This window comes from Lontra canadensis, unplaced genomic scaffold (genome assembly GCF_010015895.1).
Source record: "Lontra canadensis isolate GAN:19392208 unplaced genomic scaffold, GSC_riverotter_1.0 scaffold9, whole genome shotgun sequence".
In the NCBI taxonomy this organism is placed as follows: Eukaryota; Metazoa; Chordata; class Mammalia; order Carnivora; family Mustelidae; genus Lontra; species Lontra canadensis.
This window is the reverse complement of record NW_022631003.1, coordinates 3,275,121-3,301,720: the sequence shown is the minus strand read 5'-3', so window position 1 is coordinate 3,301,720 and position 26,600 is coordinate 3,275,121. Positions and strand designations below refer to the sequence as shown.

Sequence of the window (26,600 nt, the reverse complement as noted above, 5' to 3'; positions counted from 1 at the left end):
ACAAACAACCCTAGGTGGGCAAGTTTTGGAGTTTTGTCTTTCCACCGCTCAAGAGAAGGATCCTGAATCTTGAGACCTCAGCCAGAAAGCCTGAAAAGCACGTGTCCCACTTGGGGTTTGGGGAACTTCCCAGGAAGCACCGAGTAAAACTCCATCACCCCCTGCCTGCCTAACCCGGTGAAAGGATAAGTAATACCGGACGGGCTAGAGCGGGGAAACTCGGCGGCCCGAGAGCCGGGGGAGCTCCCCCCGCCGCCCCCGCCCGCTCACCTCTGCCGCGGGGATGTTGACCACGCCGGTGGAGCGACGCTTCTCCCGCAGCTTTCTCTTCTCGATCTGCCCCTTGCCTTTCCTGGCACTGGGGCCCGAGCTCTTGCCTTTCTCCGGGGCGCCGTCCCGCTCCTCCTCGTCGCCCCGGGCCGGCGGTGCCCCTGAGGCGGAGACCGCGGCGGTGGCCGTGGGGGGCGGCTCGTCCTCGGGCCGCCGGGAGCCGGGGGTGGACCGGGGCAGCGCCGCGGGGCCCACGGCGCAGTTCACGCCCCCAGAGCCGGGGGCGGCAGGTGCGGCCGCGCCGCCGGGGAGGTTGTTGTTGAGCTCGTTGGCTGCGGCCGCGGCCGAGGTGCCCGGAGCCCCCGCCGGGGGCTTCCCGGTCGCGTCACTGCCGCCCCCGCTCGGAGCAGCCGGGCCCGGGGGGTTCTGCTTGGCGCGCATCTTCTCGCGCTTCGCCTTCCACTCCTCCAGGAAGTCTGTGGTGCTGCCGCTGCTGGTCCGGTAGCCACCGGTCGCCATATTCCCAGCGGGGCCGGCCGGGCTCTCACCTCAGGCCGCCCAGCCCCGCTCCGGCCGCCGCCGCCGCCTTTGCCTTCCCGAGGCCGGGAGGATGCAAGGGAACGACCCCCGGGCGTGGGGGCGGCCGAGGCTCCCCCGGTAGCCGGTGAGTCTGAGGGGAAACACAAAAGGGGGCGGGGAAGAGAAGCGTTTAGGTCCCTCGCCCGGCCGGAGGGTCTGCCCGCCGGCCCGCCTCGGAGCCCCCCGCCCCCCACAGAGCGCTCTGCCCAGTCCCCGCCGGCAAGTGGCTGCCGAGTCCCCACCCTGCAAAGTTTCTCCGACGCACCTACACGGCCGGCCTGGACGATCGCCGCCCCTCGAGGGGAGGAGAAAAGGGCCTGTCCCCACCCCCGGCCCGCCTGCCCCATCCCCACCGGGGTCTGCGCCTGCGGCGGTCGGGGGACCAGGGCCAGATCCCTCCACCTGTCGGCCGGTCGGACCTCCTGCCCCTCGCTCCGGCCACCGTGGGCCAAGGTCCCCACCTTCGTTCCTGGGCGAGGCGCGAAGCCCCTGGGCGACTCGCTGAGGAGGCGGGACGGGTACACACACCAGCTGTCCAGCCGCCTCGAGGGTCGAGCTCGGGCGGCCCAAGCAGCCCCTTACCTGAGAAGAGTTTTGGTGGAGGGCGAGGCGTGGGGTCTGGGAGTAGGCGTCCAGGTGAGCCCGCCCGGCGGCGCGGAAGGAGCTGCCGCAAACTCGCCGCCAGATCTCACGGCTCCGCCGGGCCAGAGGGAGGGAGAGAGGGAGGGTGCGAGGGGCGGGAGGGGAACCGAGCGGCGCCGAAGCGCGGGCGGAAAGGGCCGAGACGGCGCGCGAGGGGCGCGGCGCGCAGTGCGGGGGGTCGTGCCCGCCGACGCCCCGCCCCCGGCGCTCAGGTGCGCGCCGCCTGGTCCAGCCCGCCGCTGCAGCCCGCCCCGCGCCCGCCTGTCCCACCGCACATTCCTGGGCTCGCGGCCCTGCAGCGGCGGGCCTCGCGGCAATGCTGACTCGGAGCGGGACAGCCCTCCACGCCCTGCACCCCGCTCCTGTTCTCCGCCTCTCCGCCTCTCTGTCTCCCACCACTCTTCCTTTTAAGTACAAGATATATTCTTCGAGGGAAAATCAAGAATGGGGCTGGCCGAGGGGGAAAATGTAATGAAGTTGGGATGATTCAGCCCTGACTGGCTGGGATGGGGAAACAGTCGCGCGTCACTTTTCCTGGTCGCTGCCCCATCTTCAGAGGTACTAGAGTGGCAGGCAGAAGAGTTGGAAAAAACAACAACAACAAAACCGAAACAAACCAGACCCTTCTCTCTGAGCAAAGCCTGTGGTTTCTGGGTGAAAGGGTGGGCTGAACGAAGGAGGGGCTTAAATTATCAGTGAACTATCAAGGGTTTACTATTTTAGGCTTGCAAGAGAAAAGGAAAAACTCGTTTTTACAGTGTATTGCATTGGCATCCGAATCCTATTTGGAATTGTCCTTTTAATCCTTCTCTACACCTCTTCTTTACAGAGAGAGAATTTAAGATACCAAGATACCAAAACTGCGTTGATGCTGATCTAATGTGACCTGGGGCGGTGATTGACTCTATTTTTCTACCTTAAACGTGTCATAGGGTATATCTTATCCTCAGATGCAAGTCATCTAACATTTCTGGATCGGGGCTGGGTGGACTGCCACCATCATACACCTCAAGAGACAGATCTCACTATATTACAAGAGGAGCCAGGGCACATCATTATCACAGCCTACAATTGCCAGGTCACCACTTTGAGAAAAAAAAAAAAAAAATGTAGGCGAGCCCTGAGTCACACTCTTACCTAACATAAAACTTTCTTCCTTCTTAGTATTCCTGTTTTGCCCAGGTGGCACATGGTGGGTGGGCAGTCAGTGTGTGCCTGCCACAAGAATGAGATTGGGAGAAAGTGATTCACATGCTATTTATTTCTCAGAGGGAAAGTCACACAGTTCTCTCTTTGGTCTGGCTGTTGGGGTGAACATGTGGGTAGCAGGGAGAGAACTCTGGAAAAATCCTTAGAAAATTAAAGGCCTTCCTTGGGAATTGGTTTCAAAGGCTGAGCCTAACTGGTACCATCCAGGGTGTGCCACCTGAAATTCCTCAATTACAGATTCACTAGAGTTTTGTTTTCTGAGTTTTAAGGGGGTAGTAGGAGGGTTGGGCATTAGACAGATTCACGTTAATGCTTTTTAACTTACCAAAGGATTTTCACCTGGAGGGGCCTGCAGGCTACAGTGGAGAGAGGATTCGGTGTGCCTAAACACAAATTCATAAGGAGCTAAGAGATCTTGGAGGTGTTGTTTAAATTCTCTGAAACTCAGCTTTCTTTACTATAAAATCAGTAACAGCAGCATGTATTTTTAAGCTATTATAAGAATCAACACTATGCTTGGTTCAAGGAAGACACTCAGTAAATATCCTCTTGTTAACAGGATATCAAACAATTTTTTGTCTCTAAGAAGTGGGGGAGGAGTGTGGGGAGAGAGAAGGCAGGCGAAAAAGATAAAGTACTGAATACACTGAAAATTTGAAAATTATGGCAGAGAGTAAACTAGAATAACACTTATGCCACATGAATTTATCACACACTTTTGGACTAGTTCTCTTAGTATTAATAGGCTCTGACTCAGGAATTGGCTACTACTGACTCCTGTGGCTTTGGGCAAGTTGCTTAACTTTTGTGCCTCTGTTTACTTACATATAAAATGGGGATAATGATACTTCCTACATTGTGAGAGTGTTGTGAAGGTGCCTGAGATCCTTGGATAAAAGGTAGTATATGAGAACCAGAGTAGTTATTATTAGTCTATAAATGCCCTAGGAACCATGGATGAAAGAGATTATTGAGGTAACCAAAGCACTGTGTATTATTATTGTTATCATTTATTATACCTTTTGTCTTTACCTTACCATTCTCATTTCCAAAGATGTATTTCACAGTCAGACTGCTTCAGCCCTGCACCAAGCTATTTAGCTGAGTCAGTCCTAAATTGCAAAATGTTTGCATATCATCAATCTTTATGTTTAGCGTTCTGATGAAATAATCCTCAAAGACTCAGAGCATGGTTTCTCAACCATGGCGCTACTGACATTGAGGACTTGTTAATTCCTGGGGGTTTGTCCTGTCCATTGTAGGATGTTCAGCAGCATCTTTGGCTTGTAGCCACTGGATACCAGTGGCTGCCCCTGTCCCCCAGTTGTGACTTTGCCAAATGTTCCCTGAAGGGAAGAATCTTCCCCAGTTGAGAACTGAGCTAGCCCTAAAATAACTAATATTTGTATACACTTGCCCTTAATAATGAAAGTAAATATGATGATGCTAACAAATAAAAGGATTCATTGTAATATGTCTGAATAAAATTCACTCTAAATGTTAAGTCTTACTTCATGTTTTCCAGGCAGTGGATTAGCTATGATGTGAAATAGCCCATTTGTATGTATTGAAATAATTAATAGGGTATTGAGGAATAGTCATTGTGCCTTCAATGTAAGTATTTCTAGAACATATGCAATTCACCCTCTAAAATCAAAATAATACATGCATATAGCCTTTGTTCTGCAAGGATTATTACAAAAGACAACAATGCCCTACCTAGCCTTCCCACTCCCAAACCCCACCCCAAATTTTGAATTCTTGTATCTGTTTCTGCTAATATAAATCATATTAATTTTTATACCCTTAGCAGCTCCTTCTTCATTTTTAGACATACTTTATTGATTTCCTACTAGAAAAAAAGAAAATTTAGCTCTTATGCTAACTACACATACACTTTTCTTACTCCTAATCTCCTGCTCTATTTATATTACAATTTTATTAAATAGACATTTAATGTTTGTTGTGTTACGACTATGCAAATATTGTTCACAGCTGAGCCATGCAGTGTACTATGACTGAATTTTTACTTTTGTCTTGTTATGCAATTATTTCTTTTTCCTCCACAGTTAAAACTTGCCATTTTTAAAATCATTTCATCATATTCCATATACCAGTCATAAATTGAAACCCAAATTTTCCTCCTCTCAGTACAATTAGTCATGTCAGGTAATCTATAAGTTCTGTTTCTCATTTTCTTGGAGATATCTCTCTTGGAGCCCTCCATCCCCTGCTGTGATCTGGGCTGACTTTAACAGCTCATGGCTCTATGGTCATCCTAGGATTGTTTCCCTAACATCCTGAGGATCATTCCTATGCAAACCTCTTGTTTCCTAAATCCCATATTGTCCTCTTTCGTTTTTTCCCCCATTATTTCAGTGGAGTATAATTTCAGTTTATTCTGGAGGTAGGATTACACATTCCTGAAGACACTATGTGTTGGAAAGTGTTTTTAATCTATCTTCACACTCAACAGTTTGTGGGGTGTGGAACTCTAGGTTAGAAATCATTTCCTTCATAATTTTAAGGGAATCACGGAGTTCCTGGTGGCTCAGTTGGTTGGACATCCAACTCCTGATTTCGGCTCACGTCATGCTCTCAGGGTCCATGACATGAAGTCCTGGGGGGGGGGTGGGGGAGGGGAAACACTCCATCTCAGCAGGGGGTCTCCACAAGATTCTCTCCCTCTGTCCTCCCCCATCCCACACTCTGTCTCTCTTTAAAAAAAAGAAAAAAGGTGTCACTATATTGTCTTCTAGTTTCCAGAGTTGATGCTGAGAAGACCAAAGGCATCGATTCCTTTGTGTTTTCTCTCTGGAATTTTCTGAACTTTTTAACCCAAATCTTCTGGAATATCTTGGATTTGCCTTGATTTAGCCTTTTTTCATTATAATATTAGGCACTCGGTGGGCCTTTCCGTCTGCCATCTGCCCTTTAGCTGGGAAATTTCCTTATCCTATTACCTTTGGTAATTCTTCTCTTCAGTTTTCTCTGTTCTCTCTAGAACTTTTGTTAAATAAATGTTTGACTTCTAAACATTCTCTAATGTTTACTCTTTTCCTGTTTCCATCTCTTTGGCATGTTATTCTACTTTCAGTGAAATTTCCTCTATTTTATATGCCAACATTTCCATCCAATTTTCTGTTTCTGCCACCATTTTTTTTTTTTTTTTTGGTAAGTTTTTTTTCTTATTCTCTAAGTGTTCTTTTTCCATCCATATCATCATGTTCTTATGTCATAGATTCACCATCTTTTCTCTCCCAAAGGGAATTTCTTTAACTTTTCTTCTACTGGTCCTGCACTCTATCTCACCTATATGTTCCTTTTTTCTTTTTTTTTTTTAAGATTTTATTTATTTATTTGACAGACAAAGATCACAAGTAGGCAGAGAGGCAGGCAGAGAGAAAGAGGAGGAAGCAGGCTCCCCGCTGAGCAGAGAGCCCGATGTGGGGCTCCATCCCAGGACCCTGAAATCATGACCTGAGCCGAAGGCAGAGGCTTTAACCCACTGAGCCACTCAGGTGCCCCTCCTTTTTTCACTTTTTTATTGCTTTAGCCTTCATCTTTCTGTTAGAAGATTTCCTCCTCCATCTGCCATTCACTCATACTTAAGACAGAAGTACTAAAAAGCTGACTGGGTGCTCTTCTGTGAAAAGGCAGAGCTTATGGACTGATGGTCCTCATTTAGGAGGCTGATGTTTGGACCCAGGCATTCTGTGGAGGCATGTGTCAAATGTCAGCATTTATGGGACTTTTCTCTTGGCCAGAACAGTTTCCCTGAGAGAAATTGCGTTTCTGCCTGTGTTGCCAGTTGTTAACCATTTCAGGTGCCAAGTAGGGAAAGAGGACTTGGGAAGTCTCATTACTCAATATGCAAGTTTTACCCCAAACCTATGCTCAGTATTCCTGGAGTACACAAGTTCAGTACATTTGAGATTCAGCAACTGCAGAGTGTGAACTTCCAGGTCTCTGGCAGAATCAGGGGAGACAGCCTCCTTGCTCCTGGGCCTTAGAGAAGGGACTTGAGAATCTAACTGTTCCTTTCACAGATTTTCAACTAATTCTTCTGTTTTCACCACCTTCTTCTGTTTTCAGAAGTACATGATTCTGCCTCCAATTTCTGAGCTTTCTTCCGGACAAAAAGGGTTATTTCTTGTCAGTTCTGTCTCTTGCAGATGGTTGGAAGTCACCTTTCTCTGCTCTGCTAATGTCTGTTTCCCGTCTTCCAACATTTTGTTCTTGTCTCCTATCCCCTTTGTTATGACTGGTTTATTAGTTTATTTTTGTTTTGGTAAAATTACTTGAGGACATAGAGGTAAACATGTGTATTCTGCCTGTTATGTTTAACAGGAAGCCTAATCCATCCAATTTACAGATTTCCAGATACTTTGAAATCTAATCTGTGTTGAGGCCAGATAAGTGGAACCCTCTACATCTCCTTATTGAATTACATCATAAGCTCCTATGGATAGACACTGTGAGAAAGAACTCATGAGATGTATTGTCTCTAGGCTGTCTATAAAGATGTGGCAAGTGATATTACATAATGTTCCTATTATAATAAAAACTAGGAAAAATGCCTGACATTAATATTAAATATAGTTACACAATATTGTAATAGCACTGTACAGTGATAGTAACTACACTTGTAGTGAGCACAGCATAACAAAGTTGCTGAATCACTACACCCCACACCTGAAACTAATGTAACATTATGTACTAGCTATACTTCAATATATAAAAATAGAAATAAAATAAAATGATGGTATCAGACAGAGCCTTTCACATTGCAGTCATGACCCCTTAATGGGCCGTGGTCGAGTTAGTTGGCTATTAGGACTTTTTAAAAAAGAAAAAAGAAAAACATTAGAGAAAAGCCCTCACATAAAGGTGAAGGTTGTTTGATGACCTGTTGGTCTCAGTTGTGTGAGGAGCCCCCCTGTGAGCATGTGAAGTTCATTCCATATGGTAAGCAGAGTCAAAAAAGCATGAAAACCAGTATCATAAATAAATATTTATAAAGATATGGAGTAGTAAAAAACAGACAAATAAAAATATGGAGTAGGGCTTATCCACTTAAAATGCAAAAACCAGTTTACATAACCAAATGCACATTATAATCCCATTCTGTGGAAGGAAAAAAGAAAGCAGCATATTCCTTTTGTTAATGGTTTTGTGGGTTTTTTTAACCATAGTGAAACTACGTGTTATATAGCTTGTAAGTTTTCCCTTGACTTCTGGTAATCTTAGGCCACATTTGTGGTTTATCCAGGAAAGACCTAGGTTTTGTGGTATCTGAGGCTTATATAACTTAAGAAACTTCATTAAGAAAAAGAATGTGTAAGAAAATAAATGTTTAGAACAAGACAGCTTTAAAAATTGTAAGTTTTAATAAATTGAAAAATGCCATAAACATTGCAAAACCCAGAAAGACAACCTAAATTATTTTACTCTGGCATATTTTATAATACTATTTTGTCTGCATTTTTATTATTGATTTTATTATTACTTACTGATGCACAGAATAGATGACTTTACACACAGATGTATCCTCTATTTGCAGTACAAATATGTAGATTAATGTACCATACACACAGGAACTCTGATAAATCCTATTTCATACTATTTCCATCAAAAAAGAAAATAATATACTCAGCATTTATAATCTTATGGCTTGTATTATGAAATATATCCTAGGTAGGAAAGAGCTTCTGTTTCAACTAGACTTGCCAACCCCTACAAGGGGCAACCTCTTTGCTGGGGTCACTAGCCAACTTCCCCGCCACTCTGAATCACTGAGGATCTTAGCTCCTGGCTCACTGTCTTCTATTTATGTCACTTCTCAGTGATAACTTGCAAAAATAACCTATCCAATCTTCTGGCATCTCAGATACTTGACTTTACTTCCAATAATCTTTTCCTCTTTACCACTCCTCAGTTAGGCAGCTCCACAGTTAGTCTCTTGACTTTGTCATCACCAGCCAGTGCACCTCCAGATTCCCAGTTTAAACATCCCATTTCCCAACCACTACCCCCTACTCCTCTAGCACACTTACTCCAGTACCCCCACCAACCATTTTGTTTCTGTTGATCCCACCGATTTTTCGTTATCTATTTTTCCATGTCCTAACTTCCTTACTCAGCTTAGATTCTAAAATTGATTGTTATTAGCCTCCTCTGTGCCTGTACCCGCTCAGCTAAATAAGGTTAATTAAAAACAGTAGGGCAAGCTTTCTAACCCTACTTGAAATGTATGACCATAGTCTCAACTGAACAGTCTATACAGTCTAGCAATCCTGCAATCCTCGTAAGCTTGCTCTTCTGTGCTCCAGAATGACTAGTTCACATCAGTCCCTTAAACTTCCAATACCCCTTTTCCACCCTGGCACTCAGTTGATGAACTTGCTTTCCTATTTGTTTGACTAAAGTAGGACTAATCAGAGCAGAGCTCCTCATATTCCTAAGACGGCTCTACCCACTTTCCTATACCTGGATGTACTGTCTGCCTTCTTTCTTTAAGATGAAGTTCTCTACTCCTTTCAAAAGCAGTTCTGCCATCTGTGTCTTTCCCTTCTCAGGGGTTTGCTCCTGCTACCATACTCTCCTCTTGTGCATAATCAATTCCTCGTTCTCTATTAAATCATCCCCTTCAACATACAAATAAAGTCTAGTAATCCCTTCTGTATTAATTTTCTATTTACTGCTCTAACAAAATTTCACAGACGTAGCATCTTAACACTTTATCATCGTATAGTTCTATAGTAGATGTCCCACGTGGGTTTCACTCATCAAAAATGAGGGGACTGGCAGGGCTGCCCTCCTTTTGGGAGGGTTTCTGGAAGAACCTGTTTCCTTGCCGTTTCCAACAGTTAGAACTCCCACATTCCTTGGCTCCAAGTCCTCTTCCCCCATTTTCAAAATAAGTAATGTTGTATCTCTCTGTATCTTCCTTTCATTATCACCAATCCCTATGATTCTCTCTTCTGCCTCCCTTTTCCACTTGTAAGGATCCACGATTGCATTGCGGTTACCTGCATATTCCAGGATAATCTATTAAAGTTAGCTGATTAGCAACCTTAATCCCATCTTCAACCTTAATTCTCCTTTGCTGTAATTCAGCATACTCACAGGTTCTAGGAAGGAGGGCCTGGAAACACTTTGGGGGCGATTATTCTAAATCTAGCATCCTCTTAAAGCAAAAAAAAAAAAAAAACAAAAAACAAAAAACAAAAAAAATTCCCTTAATTAGGGGATCTATTCTGGTCAATGTCCCATTTCTCCTATGGTGTTCCGTCAAAATTCTTGGAACAGTCATCTTTACTCACTGTTGCAGTCTTATGGGACTGGGTCACTAACCAGTGGGTTCTGCACTAACTCCAGGTAGTTAATGTTACCACTGAATTAATTGTAGGACATCTGATTAGTGTTCAGAGAGTGGGAGAACTGGTTAGTGTAAGAACCCACCCCCAACATTTGGTGTTAGAATTGTTGAGAGTAAAGGAACACACTGCTTCCCCTTTTACCTGGCTAAGCTGATGATGTAATTTTTTTTTTTTTTTTTTTTTTTTTTAGTAACATCTGATGTATTATTTGCCCCAGGGGTACAGGTCTGTGAATCATCAGGCCTACACATTTCACAACACTCACCATAGCACATACCCTCCCCAATGTCTATAACCTCACCACCCTATCCCTACCCTCCCACCCCCCCAGCAACCCTGTTTGTTTCATGAGATTAAGAGTCTCTTATGGTTTGTTTCCCTCCCAATCCTATCTTGTTTCATTTTTTCCTTCCCTACCCACCCCCCCACAACCCCCCCTTGCTTCTCAAATTCCTCATATCAGAGAGATCAAATAATTGTCTTTTTCTGATTGATTCATTTCACTCAGCATGATACCCTCTAGTTCAATCCATGTCATTGCAAATGGCAAGATTTCATTTCTTTTGATGGCTGAATAGTATTCCATTGTATATATATAACACAAAGATATGATTTCCTGACAATCCAGGGATGGTACTCTCAGGTATCTCCCCTAGAGAAACTATAACATGAACACAGGGACACATGGACATAAAGGTTCTTCACTGCAGTACTTACCATCATAGTGAAAATGTGGAGATGTACCTGTAGTTAGCAGGAGAGTGAATATATAAATTTACAGTTTATTAATACAACAGAACATTTAGAGCATTTCAGAAACATCATTAAAACCCAGTTTCAAATGGGTATGTAATCTATACTATTCGTATAAATTTCTAAAATGTATAATAAAAATAAACATATGCATATATTTGACAAATACATACTTTTGTAATATAAACACAAACACAGCAAACCACCAAATTCAGTGTATTAGTGACTCCTGAGGACAGATGGGAGGAAAAGATAGAGGAACTATAATTTGCCCCAGGGGTACAGGTTGTTTTATTTATGTATTTATGTTTTATTATTTAAAAAATAGAAGAGGGGCACCTGGGTGGCTCAGTGGGTTAAGGTCTCTATCTTCCGCTCAGGTCATGATCCCAGGGTCCTGGGATCGAGCCCCACATCGGGCTCTCTGCTCCGCGGGGAACCTGCTTCCTCCTCTCTCTGCCTGCTTCTCTGCCTACTTGTGATCTCTGTCTGTCGGATAAATAAATAAAATCTTATAATAAATAAATAAATAAATAAATAAATAATAGAAGAGATCAGGGGCCCCTGGGTGGCGCAGTCAGTTAAGCATCAAGCTCTTTGTTTCCACTCAATTCATGGTCTCAGTGTTGTGATTGAGCCTTATCTTAGGCTCCATGCTCAGCATGGAGTCTGCTTAAAACTCACTCTCCCTCTTCCCCCCCTTCTCCTACTCCCCCACTCTTTCTTTCTCCCTTTAAAATAAATAAATCTTTTTAAAAAATAAAAAATAAAAGAGAACTAAGATAAATGTTTCAAATCATTAACATTTGTGAAATCTCAATGGGGGATGGGGAGGACCTAGGCTCTTTGTTATATTATTTTCTATACTTTTATATGTTTAAAATATGCTAGAATTTAAAGTAATTTTTAAAGGAAAATTTCTGGACTTGGATAAATCATTTTATAAGACAAGGTTTGATTTTTAAAAGGCCAAAACTTCGACAAAATTGTACTTGCCCATCACGTCTTAGGGCAACCTTAAAACAGCCCTGTTTTTTTATGCCAAGCAAAAGAAGAATCAAAGTTGTAGAAAATTTAATGGAGCCCTGTACCCTGGAAATATGTGAAGTGGTTTATTACTTGGGGCAAAGGAAGAAAACTGAAGGCATACCAATTTTAGAGGGCACGATCCCCTTGATAATCACTGATCTTCCCTCTAATATCTGGAAACATGTCACTAAACCATCTCCTAAACCACTTTCATTCAACAGGCAAACAACTGGAAGAAACTGCTGATGCCTCTCATTTCAACAAGCTCTTTATTATTATTTATTTAATAATATATTTGTTTATATTATTTTACATATATAAATATATATTATATTTTAAGTATTATATATAATATATAATATATATTATATATTTATATATTATATAAAATATATTTTATATAATATATATAAATATAGATATTGGAATACTTCAGTGGCATCAGTGTGCAAATTAAATAATAATAATAATTTTTATTATTATTAAATAATATAAACAAATATATAAATACTACATATTTATATATATTTTTATATATTATATATTTTTATTTTTATATTTATATATCTATATAAATATATTTATATACTCAAGAAGTATTCCAATTTTTCTGCTCCCATTTCAGAAACTTGACAATTCATTGTCATGTTCCAAATAGTGAAAAAATATGTCTTTGTCAAGGAAAGCTTTGTGCAGACAGAGTGTTTGGTTCTCTGGGCGCGGTAACATACCTGGTTGAGCGACTTTGCTGAAGGTGCTCCATTCGTCGTCATGACTCATTGCCCTCAGCATCAACAGGAATTGATTCATGCCAGCAATTCTCAAAGGTGTCTTGTTTACTGCTGTGAAAGTCATCAGCTCTATCACAGCCTGGTCCTGACCTCAGCCTTTTCAAGAAATTTTAACTAGAAAAGAGATCGAAGTAGGAAGCTCTTCTCTATTACACTTAGTCCACTAACTTTACAAAGAATACATCTTCAAGTAAGTGATTGAACTTCATGCTTAAGTTGTATGTGTGCTCTAAGGAGAGAGAGGCAGAGACAGAGACAGAGCGAGAGAGAGAGAGAGAGAGAGAACAGTTCTCAGAACAATGTAATTAAGAGGAGTTCCTTCCTGGTTTTGTTATATCATAGATATTTCTGACCAGGAGACTAAAGCAAATCTTTTGATTTAAGGCTCTACAGAGGGTGTTACAGATACTGCTAAAAGGAACCCACCAATTCATAGCTGAGCACCATTTCAGGAAGTGAAGATAGAATGCAGGCAATACTGTAAGCTTTCTAGTGAGGAGAAGGGCTTTCTACGATCTGAAGCCCCACTGAGAAATTCTTTTTTTTTTTTTTTTTTAAGATTTTATCTATTTGACATATAGAGAGAGACAGCGAGAGAGGGAACACAAGCAGGTGGAGTGGGAGAGGGACAAGCAGGACTCCCGCCAAGCGGGGAGACCAATGTGGGGTTTGATCCCAGGACCCTGGGATCATGACCTGAATTGAAGGCAGACGCTTAACAACTGAGCCACACAGGCACCCCCCACTGAGAAAGTCTTATTAATTTCCCTACAAACAGAAATTTTCAATATCCCCAAACACCATAGAATTCTTTTACAAGTTGCTTCTGTTCCAATGACTTTAAAATTAAAACACAAACTAATCCTTTTGGGCCCTCCCCGCCCCAGAAAGCTTCAACAATATACCTAACCAAAGATAGTTTCATTAATTTATAGTGGTGGTGATGAAGCAGGAATTCAACTTAATCTTGGTGTATGATTTTGACCTGTAGGAGCCAATGTTTTCAGTGTTTATTACCACTAAAAAAGAAGTGAAATGGATGACATAAATGACATAACTTTTTTTTTTACATAACCCAACTTCTTATTCAAATCAAAAGCATCCTTTCACTGGAATTTACTACTGAGTATAGTTAAGGTTGCCTTTGATTTTATTGGCACTCAAATTAATGAAGACAATATTTTGCATAATAACACTAATAGCAGTAAGTCCTTGCTTACTACACTCTAGGGACTGCGCTGTCACTTCGTGTGTAACACCTAACAATTCTCAGCAGTCCTATCAGGGGAGCACTAATATTCCTTTGACAGATCAGCAAACTGAGGCATAGAGACAGTAAGTAATTTGTCCAGTGTAACAGCTCATACATGATAAAGCCAAGTCCTTCAGCACATAGCTGTCTGATTCCTGAGCCCATCCTATATTAGATGTCAAAGGCATTTATTTTCAATGCTATAAAGCAAACTAAATGCAAACATACTAGTTTCTGTGCATTTTTCCGTGAAAGATTTGTTTCGGTTTCATCAAAATTTTAGGGTTTCATAATCAGCGATTCTTAGGACTAAGAACAACTGCCTTAAACAAACCACAGCACTTGGGAAACCTGAGCAGCCCCTTCCCTCTCTCTCTTTGCGTCCTAGTGTCTGGTCTACCGCAGGCGCTCTGTGTATAAAAACTTCTCAAAAGGCATGCAGGCAGGCTGGCTGTCCTAAGGTTGCCCTGGAAGCAGACTGTTCACCAGGGCTTACTGGGGCGGTGGGCACAGTTCTGGTTGGAGAAGTAGTCCTGGGTGTATGTACCATAGTCAGCCTTTGATCCTCAGCGTCACCGATTCAGAACTCTGATTTTATCAACAATTAGAGAGTGTATTAATTTTCAACAGCACATTCACATTAATGTAGCCCACTTGCCTGATGTCTAAGCGCCAAATAACTCATTGATTTATGATGAAAAATATGAAGGTCAGAAACACAAGAATGTTAAAGTCATCACTTAGAGTGTGTAATCTCCAAGAAGGCAGACCTACAGGGGAGTGAAAACATAACTGGAAGTTTACTTGGTGAATATGGAAAACGAACAATAGAGGTTAATTCGAGGAATCCAGTGTTTATTGCCCTCTGGTAAGAGAGCCAGAGCATTCATCCCCACAAACAAGGAGAGTCTTGCCAAACCTAAAAGAACAGAATGGCTCTCCCCAGGACCTTTGCATTCCATCTCTTGTTTGCTAAGGAAGCTGCTAACTTGGCTAATGATGGACACATTCTTTCTTTGTATATGCTAATTATTTTAATCTGGTTATGGTCATATTTTATTGGTCAGACCTCTTTCAGGTGAATTTGAATATTTCCACAAAATCCATCTATTGAGTTTTTAAAAATTATTTTAAAAAATATTTTTAAAGATTTTATTTATTTATTAGATAGAGAGCATGCACCAGAGGGGGGGGACAGCAGAGAAGGGAGAAAGAATCTGAAGCAGACTCCAAACTGGTCTTGGAACCCTATGTGGGGCTCAATCCCATGACCACAACATCGTGACCTGAGCTGAAACCAAGAGACCGTGGCTTAACAGACTGAGACTCCCGGGCGCCCCATTTATTGAAGTTGAATTCTCCCTGGACAATGTTATTGGTGGGCATTCTACTATAACTTCAGTGTGCTGATGACTAACATTTTCTAAAGCCCCTAAGTAAAAGTCTGTGGTCCGTTGATCTTCCAAGAGAAATTGCTCCTTAGGGGCGCCTGGGTGGCTCAGTGGGTTGAGCCGCTGCCTTCGGCTCAGGTCATGATCTCAGGGTCCTGGGATCGAGTCCCACATCGGGCTCTCTGCTCAGCAAGAAGCCTGCTTCCCTCTCTCTCTCTCTGCCTGCCTCTCTGTCTACTTGTGATCTCTGTCTGTCAAATAAATAAATAAAATCTTAAAAAAAAAAAAAAAAGAAATTGCTCCTCATTTTAAAGTTAATGTATAAGCTACATGAAGAGAAGGATTGTGGGTCATTCATAAACACTTTGGGGGTGTACCTACTGTGCATCAGGCTTGTTCCATGCAAGTTACTGTTTAGACAATGGAGAACGAGGATGGATGACAGCTCCTGCCTTCAAGGCACTTGCAGGTGGGTAAAGACTTACGTAACAAAAACAGATACTACAGAAGAATGTCTGTATAAAAAGACTTGGAAAGTGCATTCCAACAGACGGACCCACAGAAGCTCAAATACAGAATTGTAAAGTGTGCACAAGAAATGGGGAAGGTGGGGCCCTTGGAAGGCTGGGAGGGGCGACACAGGTGAGCTGGAGGAAATGGAGGCACAGGGATGACAGGGCTTGAGCTCTTTAGGGCCAAAGGCACAGGAGACATTTCCTCCCTCTCCCACGCTCCTTCCCTCATCCCCAGAACATTCGTTTTTCTATGTTTGCCTCTTGGGCCTCTAGTTATTAATTCTCTGTTTCTTTCAGAAGCTTCTGTTTTGGGGTGTCTGGGTGGCTCAGTGGGTTAAGCCTCTGCCTTCAGCTCAGGTCATGATCTCAGGGTCCTGGAATCGAGCCCCGCATAGGGCTCTCTGCTCAGCGGGGAGCCTGCTTCCCCCTTTCTCTCTGCTGGCTGTTCTGTCTACTTGTGATCTCTCTCTCTGTCAAATAAATAAATAAAATCTTTTTTTTAAAAAGCCACTGGAAAAAAAAAGAAGCTTCTGTTTTCTCAGGTTCATTTTTTAAATAAATAATTTTTTTAAAACTGGGGACCGTGACTGGTTCAGTCAGTACAGCATGCAACTCTGGATCTCAGCGTCATGGGTTTGAGTCCCATGTTTGGCATAGAGATTACTCTAAATAAATAAATAAACAAATAAATACATGCATAAATAAAATTTTTAAAATTTGGTTTTTGGTTACATAATACCTGTTTGTGGAATGATGTTCAAGAGCTATAAGGGTAAAGTGCAAAAAACCTAGTTTCCCTCCCACCTGGGCCAGCTGCCCAGCTCTGCTCTCCTGATCCTAGGGACAACCACTGGCACTGGCTTCCTGTATTTCCTTCTGTAAAGTCTCTGGATAGGCAAGCATTTATGTGTGTGTATAAGTGCACGGCTATGTGTGTATATAGTTGTGTAAGTATATAATTTTTTACACCAAGAGTAGAATACTACTGCATTTTGCTTTCTCCACTTTAAAATGGATTTTAGAGATTTTTTCCATATCTGTCCATTCTTTTATGCATTCAGTTGACAAGTACTTATGCAGCATCTACCATGTGCCAGGCACTCTTAGATGGTAAAGATAGAGCAGTGGACAAAATCTCTGCCTTCGTGGAACTCCTCTTCTAGGAGAGGGTTACAGGAAAGACAAACACACACCAAAGAAGCAACGAAGTACGTACAGGATACCAGATGGAGAGGAGAGCTAAAGCAGAGTGCTGGGAGGGTAGATGCTGGAGAATGGCTGCAGCCAATCTAAAGGAGGGAAAAAGAGAGGCTGAGAGAGAGAGAAAGGCCTAGTTCTTTCTAGTCCCATGGCATTCTGTCAGATGAATATACCATAATTTGTTTAATCAGTTGCCTACTGACATTTACCTTGCTTCTCACACTTTGCTGTTACAGTAACGCAAATCTTGCCTATAGGTCATTTGACACATCTAAGAGTATATTTGTAAATTAAATTCCTAGACGTGGTATTGCCCTTTTAAGGGTCTGTGCTTTTTTAATTTAATTTTTATTTTTAATTTTAACAGATATTGCTAAATTATTTTCTGCCGAGTACCAACTTACAGTTCTTTCAGTAATGAATGGGAGGACCCCCCAGCTACAGCAACACTGTGTTGTCAAGATTTGTGATGTTTGCTTATCTGATGAGTAAGCTATGAAATCTTGTTATAAGTCTAATTTGCATTTTACTCTTTATGATTGAAGTAAAATGTCTAAAGCCCCCCCTCCTTTTTAAAAGACTTTATTTATTTATTTGACAGAGAGAGATCACAAGTAGGCAGAGAGGCAGGCAGAGAGAGGGGGGAAGCAGGCTCCCTGCTGAGGGGCTCGAACCCAGGATCCTGAGATCATGACCTGAGCCGAAGGCAGAGGCTTAACCCACTGAGCCACCCAGGTGCCCCTCTAAAGGCCCTTTTTATTCCTTGTAAACTGTTCATGTCCTTTGCCAAATTTTCTACTGTATGTGTGAGGAGTGGGGCCGGGCGTGGTTGCTTCGTTTTGTTTTATTTCTGATTCATAGAAAGTCTTCTCAGTAAAGAGTTAACAGCTTTCTTGGGATGTAGGTAGCAAAAATTTTACCTAATTTGTCAGTTCTCTTTTGATTGTGTTTATAATAAATGGTTTTCATAATACAGAAAATTTTTACTATTATATAACCCAGTTAAATAATCTTTTAAATTACTTTTTAAAGATTTTATTTACTTATTTGAGAGAGAGAGAGGGAGAGAGAGAGAGAACATGAGAGGGGGAAGGTCAGAGGGAGAAGCAAACTCGCTGCTGACCAGGGAGCCCGATGCGGGATTCGAAGTGGGACTCAATCCTGGGACTCCAGGATCATGACCTGAGCAAAGGCAGTCACATAACCAATTGAGCCACCCAGGCACCCAGAAATTATTATTATTTTTTTAATTACTGTTTTTCTTCTAGTACTTCAACATTATTTTTAAAAGATTTTATTTATTTGAGAGAGTGAGAGAGAGAGAAAGAGATGAGGGGGTAGATCCCAGGACCCCCAGATCATAATCTGAGGTGAAGGCAAACATTTAACCAACTGAGCCACCTAGGTGCCCCAACTGTGTGTTTTTTAACATTTAAATATTTGATTCATTTAGAATTCATTCTATGGAAGGTGTGAGGCATGGGTCTAATTTTCCCCCCCACAACAGGTTACCTGATTGTCCCAAACCCATTGATAAAATACTTCCTCTTTTCTCCACGACTTTTTTTTTTTAAGATTTTATTTTTTTAAGTAATCTCTATACCTAACATGGGGTTCGAACTTACAATCCAGAGATCAAAAGTCATGTGTTCTACCAACAGAGCCAGCCAGGCATCCCTCCATGACTTTTAAATTCCACTTTTTCACATGATAAATTCCACTAAGAATTTGGGTCCAATTTGGGTTTTCTAGACAAATCTGTTGATTCAACTTTTCATTTAATCAACAATTGTATATTATATGTGCCAAGTACTGTTCTACATGCATTAGTAATATTTTAAATGTTACAGCTTGTAAAATATAGTGTACTATCTGATAGAAGAGTACATCTTATTTTTCCTATTCTTCTTGACTTTCCCAGGCTCTTTTTATTTGCTTATTTTCCATTTGAACTCTAGGATCAGTTTGTCTAGTTCCAAAATAAATCATCTCAGTGTTTTTATTGGGATTACACTGAATTTACAGATTAATTTAGGGAGAGTTGACATCTCTCTCATGCTAAAATTTTCTGACAAGAGTATAGGACGTCCTATACATCTTTTATACACCAAAGTACATCTTTTTTTGCGTGTGTCCCTCAGTAGTCTTTTAGTTTTCTTCATATAAATTGTTCACATTCTCTGTAAATCTTACCTTTTTCCAGTTTTTTCCTTCATATTGGCTCCATGAATGTTCTTGCGGATTTTGAATTCTCTTACTGTTTCTAACAGTTTTTCATTAAATTCTCTTGCACTTTCTGGTTTAAAAAAAAATCATACCATCAGCAAATAATGATGATTTTACTTCACTTTTTCTAATTTTTATTTTTATTCATTTCTGTTATCTAATTATATTGGCTAAATAGTAGCAGTGATAAAGAAGACCCTTAACTTATTCCTGATATGAATGGGAATGCTACCCCAACAGAAGCTTCTTTGTCAAAGCTAGAAGCAGAAGGTTCCACTCAGAAGTTTTTAATCATCAGAATTTGGGGTGTTCACCAGAGATCAAACTTTTGGAAAACGAAGAGGCTCATGTATAGGTTCTTTCTAGTGATAGAGATTTATTATAAAGATATTTGGGAAAACAAAGGATAGAGGAAACCATGGCAACGTGGTTGCTAATTACTTATTGTTTCATTCTTTTCTTGCTAACCTAACACTATGCTACCATTTTTACACATATGAGGTTGTTTGAAATTAATCTCCTCAAGGGTTACAGGCAATATGCAGAAGCAAAATGCCTGAAAAGGAAAGTTAAATGATAGAAGTTTCCATGTCTTGCTCTGAAATTGCTCATTCTTTTATTTTTTTAAAACTTATTTATTTATTTGAGAGAGAGGGAAAGTGTGTGACCGCCCATGCACATGTGCGCAAAGGGGAAGGGGGAAAGGGAGAGAGGGAATCTTAAGCAGACTCCCTGTGGAGTGAGGAGATCAATGTAGGGCTTGATCTCATGATCTTCAGATCATGACCTGAGCCAAAAATCAAGAGTTGGGTACTTATCGACCTGATCCAGGCACCCCTGAAATTGTTCGTTCTTTAATGGATGTACCAGAGGAGAATAAAATTGCCAAACAAAAAGAGTAGGAAGGGGGTATGAGATCCAAATAACCCAATAACATGCTAACTCATCAACCTCTAATTAGCCAAAACTTGGCCTTAATTTAGACCTTTTTTCTCTCAAATGTAAAAAAAAAAAAAAAATTGGCTCCTGCTTGTCTAATCTATCAATACTCAAGTTTTCCTGTTTCAAAAAATTGCCTTGATATTGTTCAAAGGCTTTCGTTTACCTCCACAATGCCTTAAATATAAGAGATGTTTAAAAAGATCAGTTGAGGGATGCCTGGGTGGCTCAGTCTGTTAAGCATCTGCCTTCAGCTTCGGTCATAATCCCAGGGTCCTGGGATGGAATCTGCATCGGGTTCCCGGCTCAGTGGGGGAGTCTGCTTCCCTCTCTGCTTGCCTTTCCCTGTGCTTGTGTTCTCTCTCTGACAAATAAATAAATAAAATAAAATAAAAGATAAGTTGAATGAGTGAATGTTAGGTAATTAGCATATCCTGTATGGTTTTAAACTAGTGATCTGTCTCAATGTCTGTTAAACAAGGAAAGACTTCAGTTAGTCTGACATAGGCAACAGCTTTTTAGAAGATGGTGAAGGTAGGTAGTTTGAAAATGTCATATTGCTATAAAAATATATTGATGGATTGCTAACAATTGGATTTGTACTGAAACTTTATCAATCATTATGGTTAAAATTTACTCTATCTTTTGTTATTTTATGTTTTTCTTTAAAACACCACAAAAAGCCAGTGTAACTCTGTAAATCAGATATTCATTAATAGCACGCATGTTAAGATAAGGACATTTCCAAAACTCCTAATTGCTGTCTTTTTAGAGCTTTTAGACCCTGATTTTTTTTTTTTCAAGTTGCAACGTAGGAGTGAGAGTTGAGTAACTTATATATTACTCTATATGTGGTAAGCTGAAAAACTAGGAAAATTTTAGCAGTCTGGAAAAAAAAGGTTTCTCAAAACAGCCTCTTTGTTTTAAGTCTGTAGATGTTATTTGGAAGATAACATCTGTTTGGTTTGGTTGTCACAATACAGTATCACTTTCCTCCATGGGTTCTTACCTCAAGCTCCTGGCCATCCTGTGGGTCAGCAGCTTCCAAGCACTGTGACCACAATCTACAGTAATAAGTGTGTTACATTGAAGTCTGATGCATATTGTGCATATACCCATAGAGTTTCTTAAGACAACACTTAAGCCATCTGCATGTTTTATAGTCTGATCTTCTCTGTTCTGAACCTAGCCTATCCTATCCCATTCTGCTCTATTCATTAAAAAATTTGCTTGTCGTGACTTGCCAAATTGATTTCATAACTCTGCAGTTTGAAAAACAATGCTATAAATCAGTGCTTCTCGAATCTCGATGCTCACCAAATCACCTAGAGATCTTGTTAAAAATGCAGATTCTGATTCAATAGGCTCTAAGAACGAGCACTTTCAAGAAATTCACAGGTGCTGCTGCTGCTGGTCTGCCACACTTTGGAGAAGTAAGCCTATAGATATTTGTCTGCCCACCCCCATCTCTGGTTTAATTGGCCGTGATGGGCATGGAGAGCAGCATAGACTCTTGTTAGTGACATTCCGTTCCAACATTGAGGTACATAGCATGTGTCTCCTGAACACTGATTTATTTTATACTTACTGTGGGCCAGGCCCAATTCTCAGACAAGCTAAAGTCCTTCTTTTTGTATTTCATGTTTAATGTGTAATTACAAATTGTGGTAAGTGCAAGGAAGAGAAATGAAGCCAGCTGAAGAAAAGATAATGGCAGTGTGGGGGCACCGACTGTTTTAGATTGGGGGTATAGACAATGCCTACATGGGTCAGTGACACTTGACAGAGACTGAAGGAAGGGAGATGGCCAGGGGAAGAACTAGAGGAAGGATGGTTGAGTCACGACAGACGAGGACACAGGTTCTGAGAGGGGAAGAAATTGGTAGTGTCTCAGGGACTGGTGGGAAGGCAATAAGGCACGCCCTTACCAGAGGGGAGTAGGAAAGGAGAGTCAAGGATGGAGTCAGCGAGGCAAGGAACCCTGATGATATAGCATGTGATAGGTTGAGGTAAATTGGGATTTCATCCTAAGGGTGATGGGAAACATTGGAGAGTTTTGAGCTAGGAAATGACATGAAATTTCAGTTGTAAATAACCACCCTGGTAGATATGTGGTGACCCACTACCAATGGACGAGATAAAATATGGAGACTGGCCAGGATGTCAGAGCAGTGACTTGCTATTTCCACTGATAGGACTGCGCCCATTTATTTTTTAGAATAGGAGATAAATTCAGGTATTTTGAATACCAAAATGATACACGATTGAAATACAGAGATATGCACTTGTATTATGAACTTTTGTTGTTAATTGATATCTAATAATGCTGGATGCCAAATTCAACAAAGGATAAATAAGTTAAAAAATATATAATTTTTTGGCCTCATCCTTCTTGTAAACGGAACTTTTTAGGTGAGCTCCAAACCTGCACATCATCACCTGACCTCCATCTCTCAATATCCAGCTTCCAGAGTGGAAATTTCACCTGCCTAGAATCACCAAGAATTCCATGTGCAGCAGAACAGGAATGTGGTTTTTGTTTTAAGTAATAAAGTACTGCAATATGGTTAAAAGTACCACCACCCTCATCTCTCATAGGTGATGACTTTTTCCCTCCTAGCCCTCATGCCCAAAGCTGATCTCTCTGCTGTATTCCTGATCTTATTTCCCATATTATACTCAGTCTGAGATGTTATCGTGAGGCTAATGCACCATTATTTATTGTTATCATGGAGTAAGAACAAAAGTACTGAAAACATTAAGTAGAAATACCGTGGAATGTAAGATGGGTTTCAATCTCAGGGATGTTATATGTGAAAAGAAAAGTGTGTTTTATAGGATTAATGAAATACATATTATTATAATCTATTGAGTCAGAAGCCTGGAGGTAACCTCTTTCAACTCCCACACTCTATCAGTAACAACTCCCTGGAGTTTCTACTTCCCAAATCTCATACAATTCTGCCCCAGCTCCCATTTTGGAAACTCTTATCTGTTCTAACCTGGATGACTTACTTAACCACTCAGTCATTCTCCACAATAAAAGCAGAATGGCATTTTAAAATATAAATCCCATGATTACATTATTAGATTAAAATCCTTCATTTTTCTCTAGTGTGTTTCAGGGTAAAGTCTAATCTTAGCATAACCTAAACATATTTTGTAATCATGTCTCTCTTTTTCAGGTAGGTTCAGTTACATACAAACAAACTAGGATATACAAATTTTATTTTCTCCTTCTGTAGTAGCTTCCTTTGCTCCCTTTCTGACTTGAAAACACCTACTCATTCTTCATGAATCAGGTGAAATGTCACCCCCTCAGTGAACTCCCTCAGGTTCCCTCTGTGCTCATTCTTGAAGGAGCTAAGTACGTACTCCTCTGTAGTAGTTGACTCACAGGTCCCTACTTTAGGCATTTTCATATTTTATAATTGTTTGTACTTCTGGATTATGAGCCCCTCAAGGGTAACCACCATATTTTATCCATTTTCTATCCTTTAGCATTAATCCTGGCACACAAGCAGGCACTTAGCAAATGTTTGCCAAATGAATAAGCAAACGATGTAAACCCAAAAAAGAACCACCCTTGCTAAATAATATGAGATCCCAAAGTTATGAAATATATATCACTCCAGCTTTGAAGAGGGAGTCAGGCCAAAGAACAGGCTTGGCTCTCTTGCCCTCCTTAGCCCCTAATGTAAAGTCCACTGGTGTTGCATGGGGTCCAAGAGCATGATGGAACCCCAATCTTGGGACCCTTTGTGTCTTCGGTTTCCCCGAACCCACATTTGTGAGGCCATACAACACAGGTGATCACAGAACTTAGAGTGCCTTTTGGCCATCTCCATATTTAAGAAAAGGAATCTACACTGATGATCAGTTCATCCATTTGGCTTATCATTAAAAATTATTTTGCAGAGGGGTGCCTGGGTGGCTCGGTTTGTTAAGCATCCAATTCTTGATTTCAGCTCAGTCATGATCTCAGGGTCGTGAGATCAAGCCCCATGTCTGGCTCTGTGCTCAGTAGGGAGTCTGCTGGAGAGTCTCTCTCTCTCCCTCGGCCCCTCCCCCTACTCACATGCTCACTCACTTTCTCTCTCAAATAATAGGTAAATAAGTAAATAATAAATCAATCTTTTTGAAAGAAGAAATTATTTTACAGAACTATCAACCACCATTAAAAAAATCATAATTAATAATTTGCAGTTGTTCAGCAATAAGGTGAAAAAGCAATAGCTCCCAGCAGATTTTTCTCTATAACTCTCCCTCAAGGACATATGCTCACAAACCAGAAAATTCCAAGAAAAGCTTAATAGTTAAGTATATAAGCTCTCCTTTAAGTTCTTCCACAACCAATATGATGTTTTTCTTTTTTTTTCATTTTATATCTTTCTACACCTTACCGTCATATAGAGTGCCAGTACCTTGTAGGTACTTGATACATGTTGATTGAAAAATGCTGAAAAGAGGAACTGGCTTTGAAAAAACTTTACAGCTTTTTTTGGTTTGGCTTGTTTCTTTCAATCCTGGATTAATAACAGGGAAAACATATTCGCTAGTTTAAACCACTAAAATCATGACTAGTATCCCTATTGTCCTATTTTATTCAATATAAATATTATAACAAATGTACAAAATGATGTTCAAAGGTAGGAGGTCAAAAGGCAATAGGCCTGTATCATAAGAAAGGTGAGGCTCAAATGTCTTATTCTATTATTTTCAGACTTGTAAAAGGATTGAGCATTAGGAGAGAGTATATAGGTATTCAAGAAGTCAAAAAAGATGAAAGAAAAGAGCTATCTTGAGAAAGAGAAGTATATTATAAATATATATGTATGACATTGCCATTATTGTGAATGGTTGGCTATCAGATTTGATATGGCTCTACCAAATAGCAAAAACAAAGGGAAAATGGAGGGGAAGTATTCCCTCCATTGTTGATGACATGTTATTATTTTGAAGAACTCAAACAAAAACGAAGATGGCCTTTCAGTATCAGAACCAGCCAGGGGTAATATAGCATACTGGTTAAGATAGGAAATCAGACTTCCTTTCATTGAATCCTGCTTATACCACTTACTGTGTTGTATGATCCTGGTCAAGTTACTTAATTTCTTCTGCCTCAGTTCCTCCACCTGTAAAAGGGAAAAATAGTAACTCTTACTTCATTTGGTTTTAGAGTAGATTGAATAGAATAAATGCGGGGGTGAAACTGTGCCTTAATGCAAACCAAGTTTCAGCCAAATAAATATTATTTCTATCAGTCTTCTTCAGTCAGAAGGAAAACATTGAAGTTAGCAGGCATATATGTGAAAATAAATAAGATTCAAAGTTCTTGGTTATTTTTTAAGATTTATTTATTTATTTGAGAGAGAGAGAGAGAGAATGGGGGGGAGGGGCAGAGGGAGAGGGAAAAAGAGAATCCTAAGCAGGCTCCAAGCCCAGGGTGGAGCCCAATGTAGGGCTCCATCTCACAACCCTGAGATCATGACCTGAGCAGAATCAAGAGTCTGATGTTTAATGAACTGAGCTACCCAGGCACCCCTCTATTTTTATTAGATATTTATCAGAGGATATCAGGCTTTGGGGTCAAACAGATCTGGGTTTGTCTTTGGGGAAATTTGCTTACCTTTTCTAAGTATCATCTTTTTATCTGTAAAATGGGCAAAAGATTATACTTAATTCATATGGTTGTTGTGAAAAGTAAATGGAATTTTTTATATAAAATCCTCAACAGGGATGTCACTAAGTGCCTAACAAGTTGCGGCTATTACTATTAAAAAATAATTAGCTACACTGACTTGAATATTACAAATATATCTTCTTTCATTTTCCTAAAATTAACCAATTCAAAAAGGAGGTTAAAATGTTTATTTCAGAAACTTTTCCTTAAATATTCTGTAATAGTCATTGTTTAGAAAATTTTTTAAGGCTTTATTTATTTACTTATTTGAGAGAGAGAGAAAGAAAGAGAATCTCAAGCAGCAGGGCTTAATCCCACAGCCCTGAGATTGTGACCGAGCCAAAACCAAGAGCCGGATGCTTACCCAACTGAGTCTCCCGCAGGCCCCTAGTTAATTTTTTAAGACATGAATTAGAATTTTTAAAAATGTATGAATTCCATAGACATACTCAGTTTGATATAATTCAAATGTATGAACCATGTTGTAATTACAAAATGAGTACCTTAAAAAATCATCAGAAATATTACTTCATGTAGCATAAAGTCGTAGTTGTAAAGTTCTTTGATACAAAAATGTAAAAATAAATAGAATGAAAGGAAATGCTGTTTGGTGTTCTGGCAAACAAAGACCTATTATATTGATCACTACAATGAAATGAAGGCAAGAAAAGGGTTGTCAGAGTAGTAAGGGGTGCCATATATCATAAGAGATAGCTCATGTTCTATCTTCCTTTGTTAA

General features: G+C 40.8%; 1 protein-coding gene and 1 long non-coding RNA gene across 2 annotated transcripts in view; one reads left to right on the top strand and one right to left on the bottom strand.

Annotated features, from left to right (window-relative positions):
- The window catches only part of PAWR (pro-apoptotic WT1 regulator), a 112,534-nt gene extending 110,905 nt beyond the window's left edge, over nucleotides 1–1,629 (bottom strand). Inside the window, exons 1-2 of the mRNA XM_032854707.1 lie at nucleotides 1,432–1,629; nucleotides 271–940 (exon numbers count right to left, since the gene is read on the bottom strand). Of these exons, the coding sequence (XP_032710598.1) occupies nucleotides 271–789 (519 nt within the window). The 5' untranslated portion in view covers nucleotides 790–940; nucleotides 1,432–1,629. The remainder of the gene's footprint in view (nucleotides 1–270; nucleotides 941–1,431) is intronic.
- Nucleotides 895–17,057, top strand: LOC116866074. Its single transcript, XR_004382320.1, has 3 exons — nucleotides 895–934; nucleotides 2,321–2,385; nucleotides 16,977–17,057. It is a non-coding gene; the product is annotated as an uncharacterized LOC116866074 (long non-coding RNA).
- The last annotated feature ends 9,543 nt before the right edge of the window (nucleotides 17,058–26,600 follow it).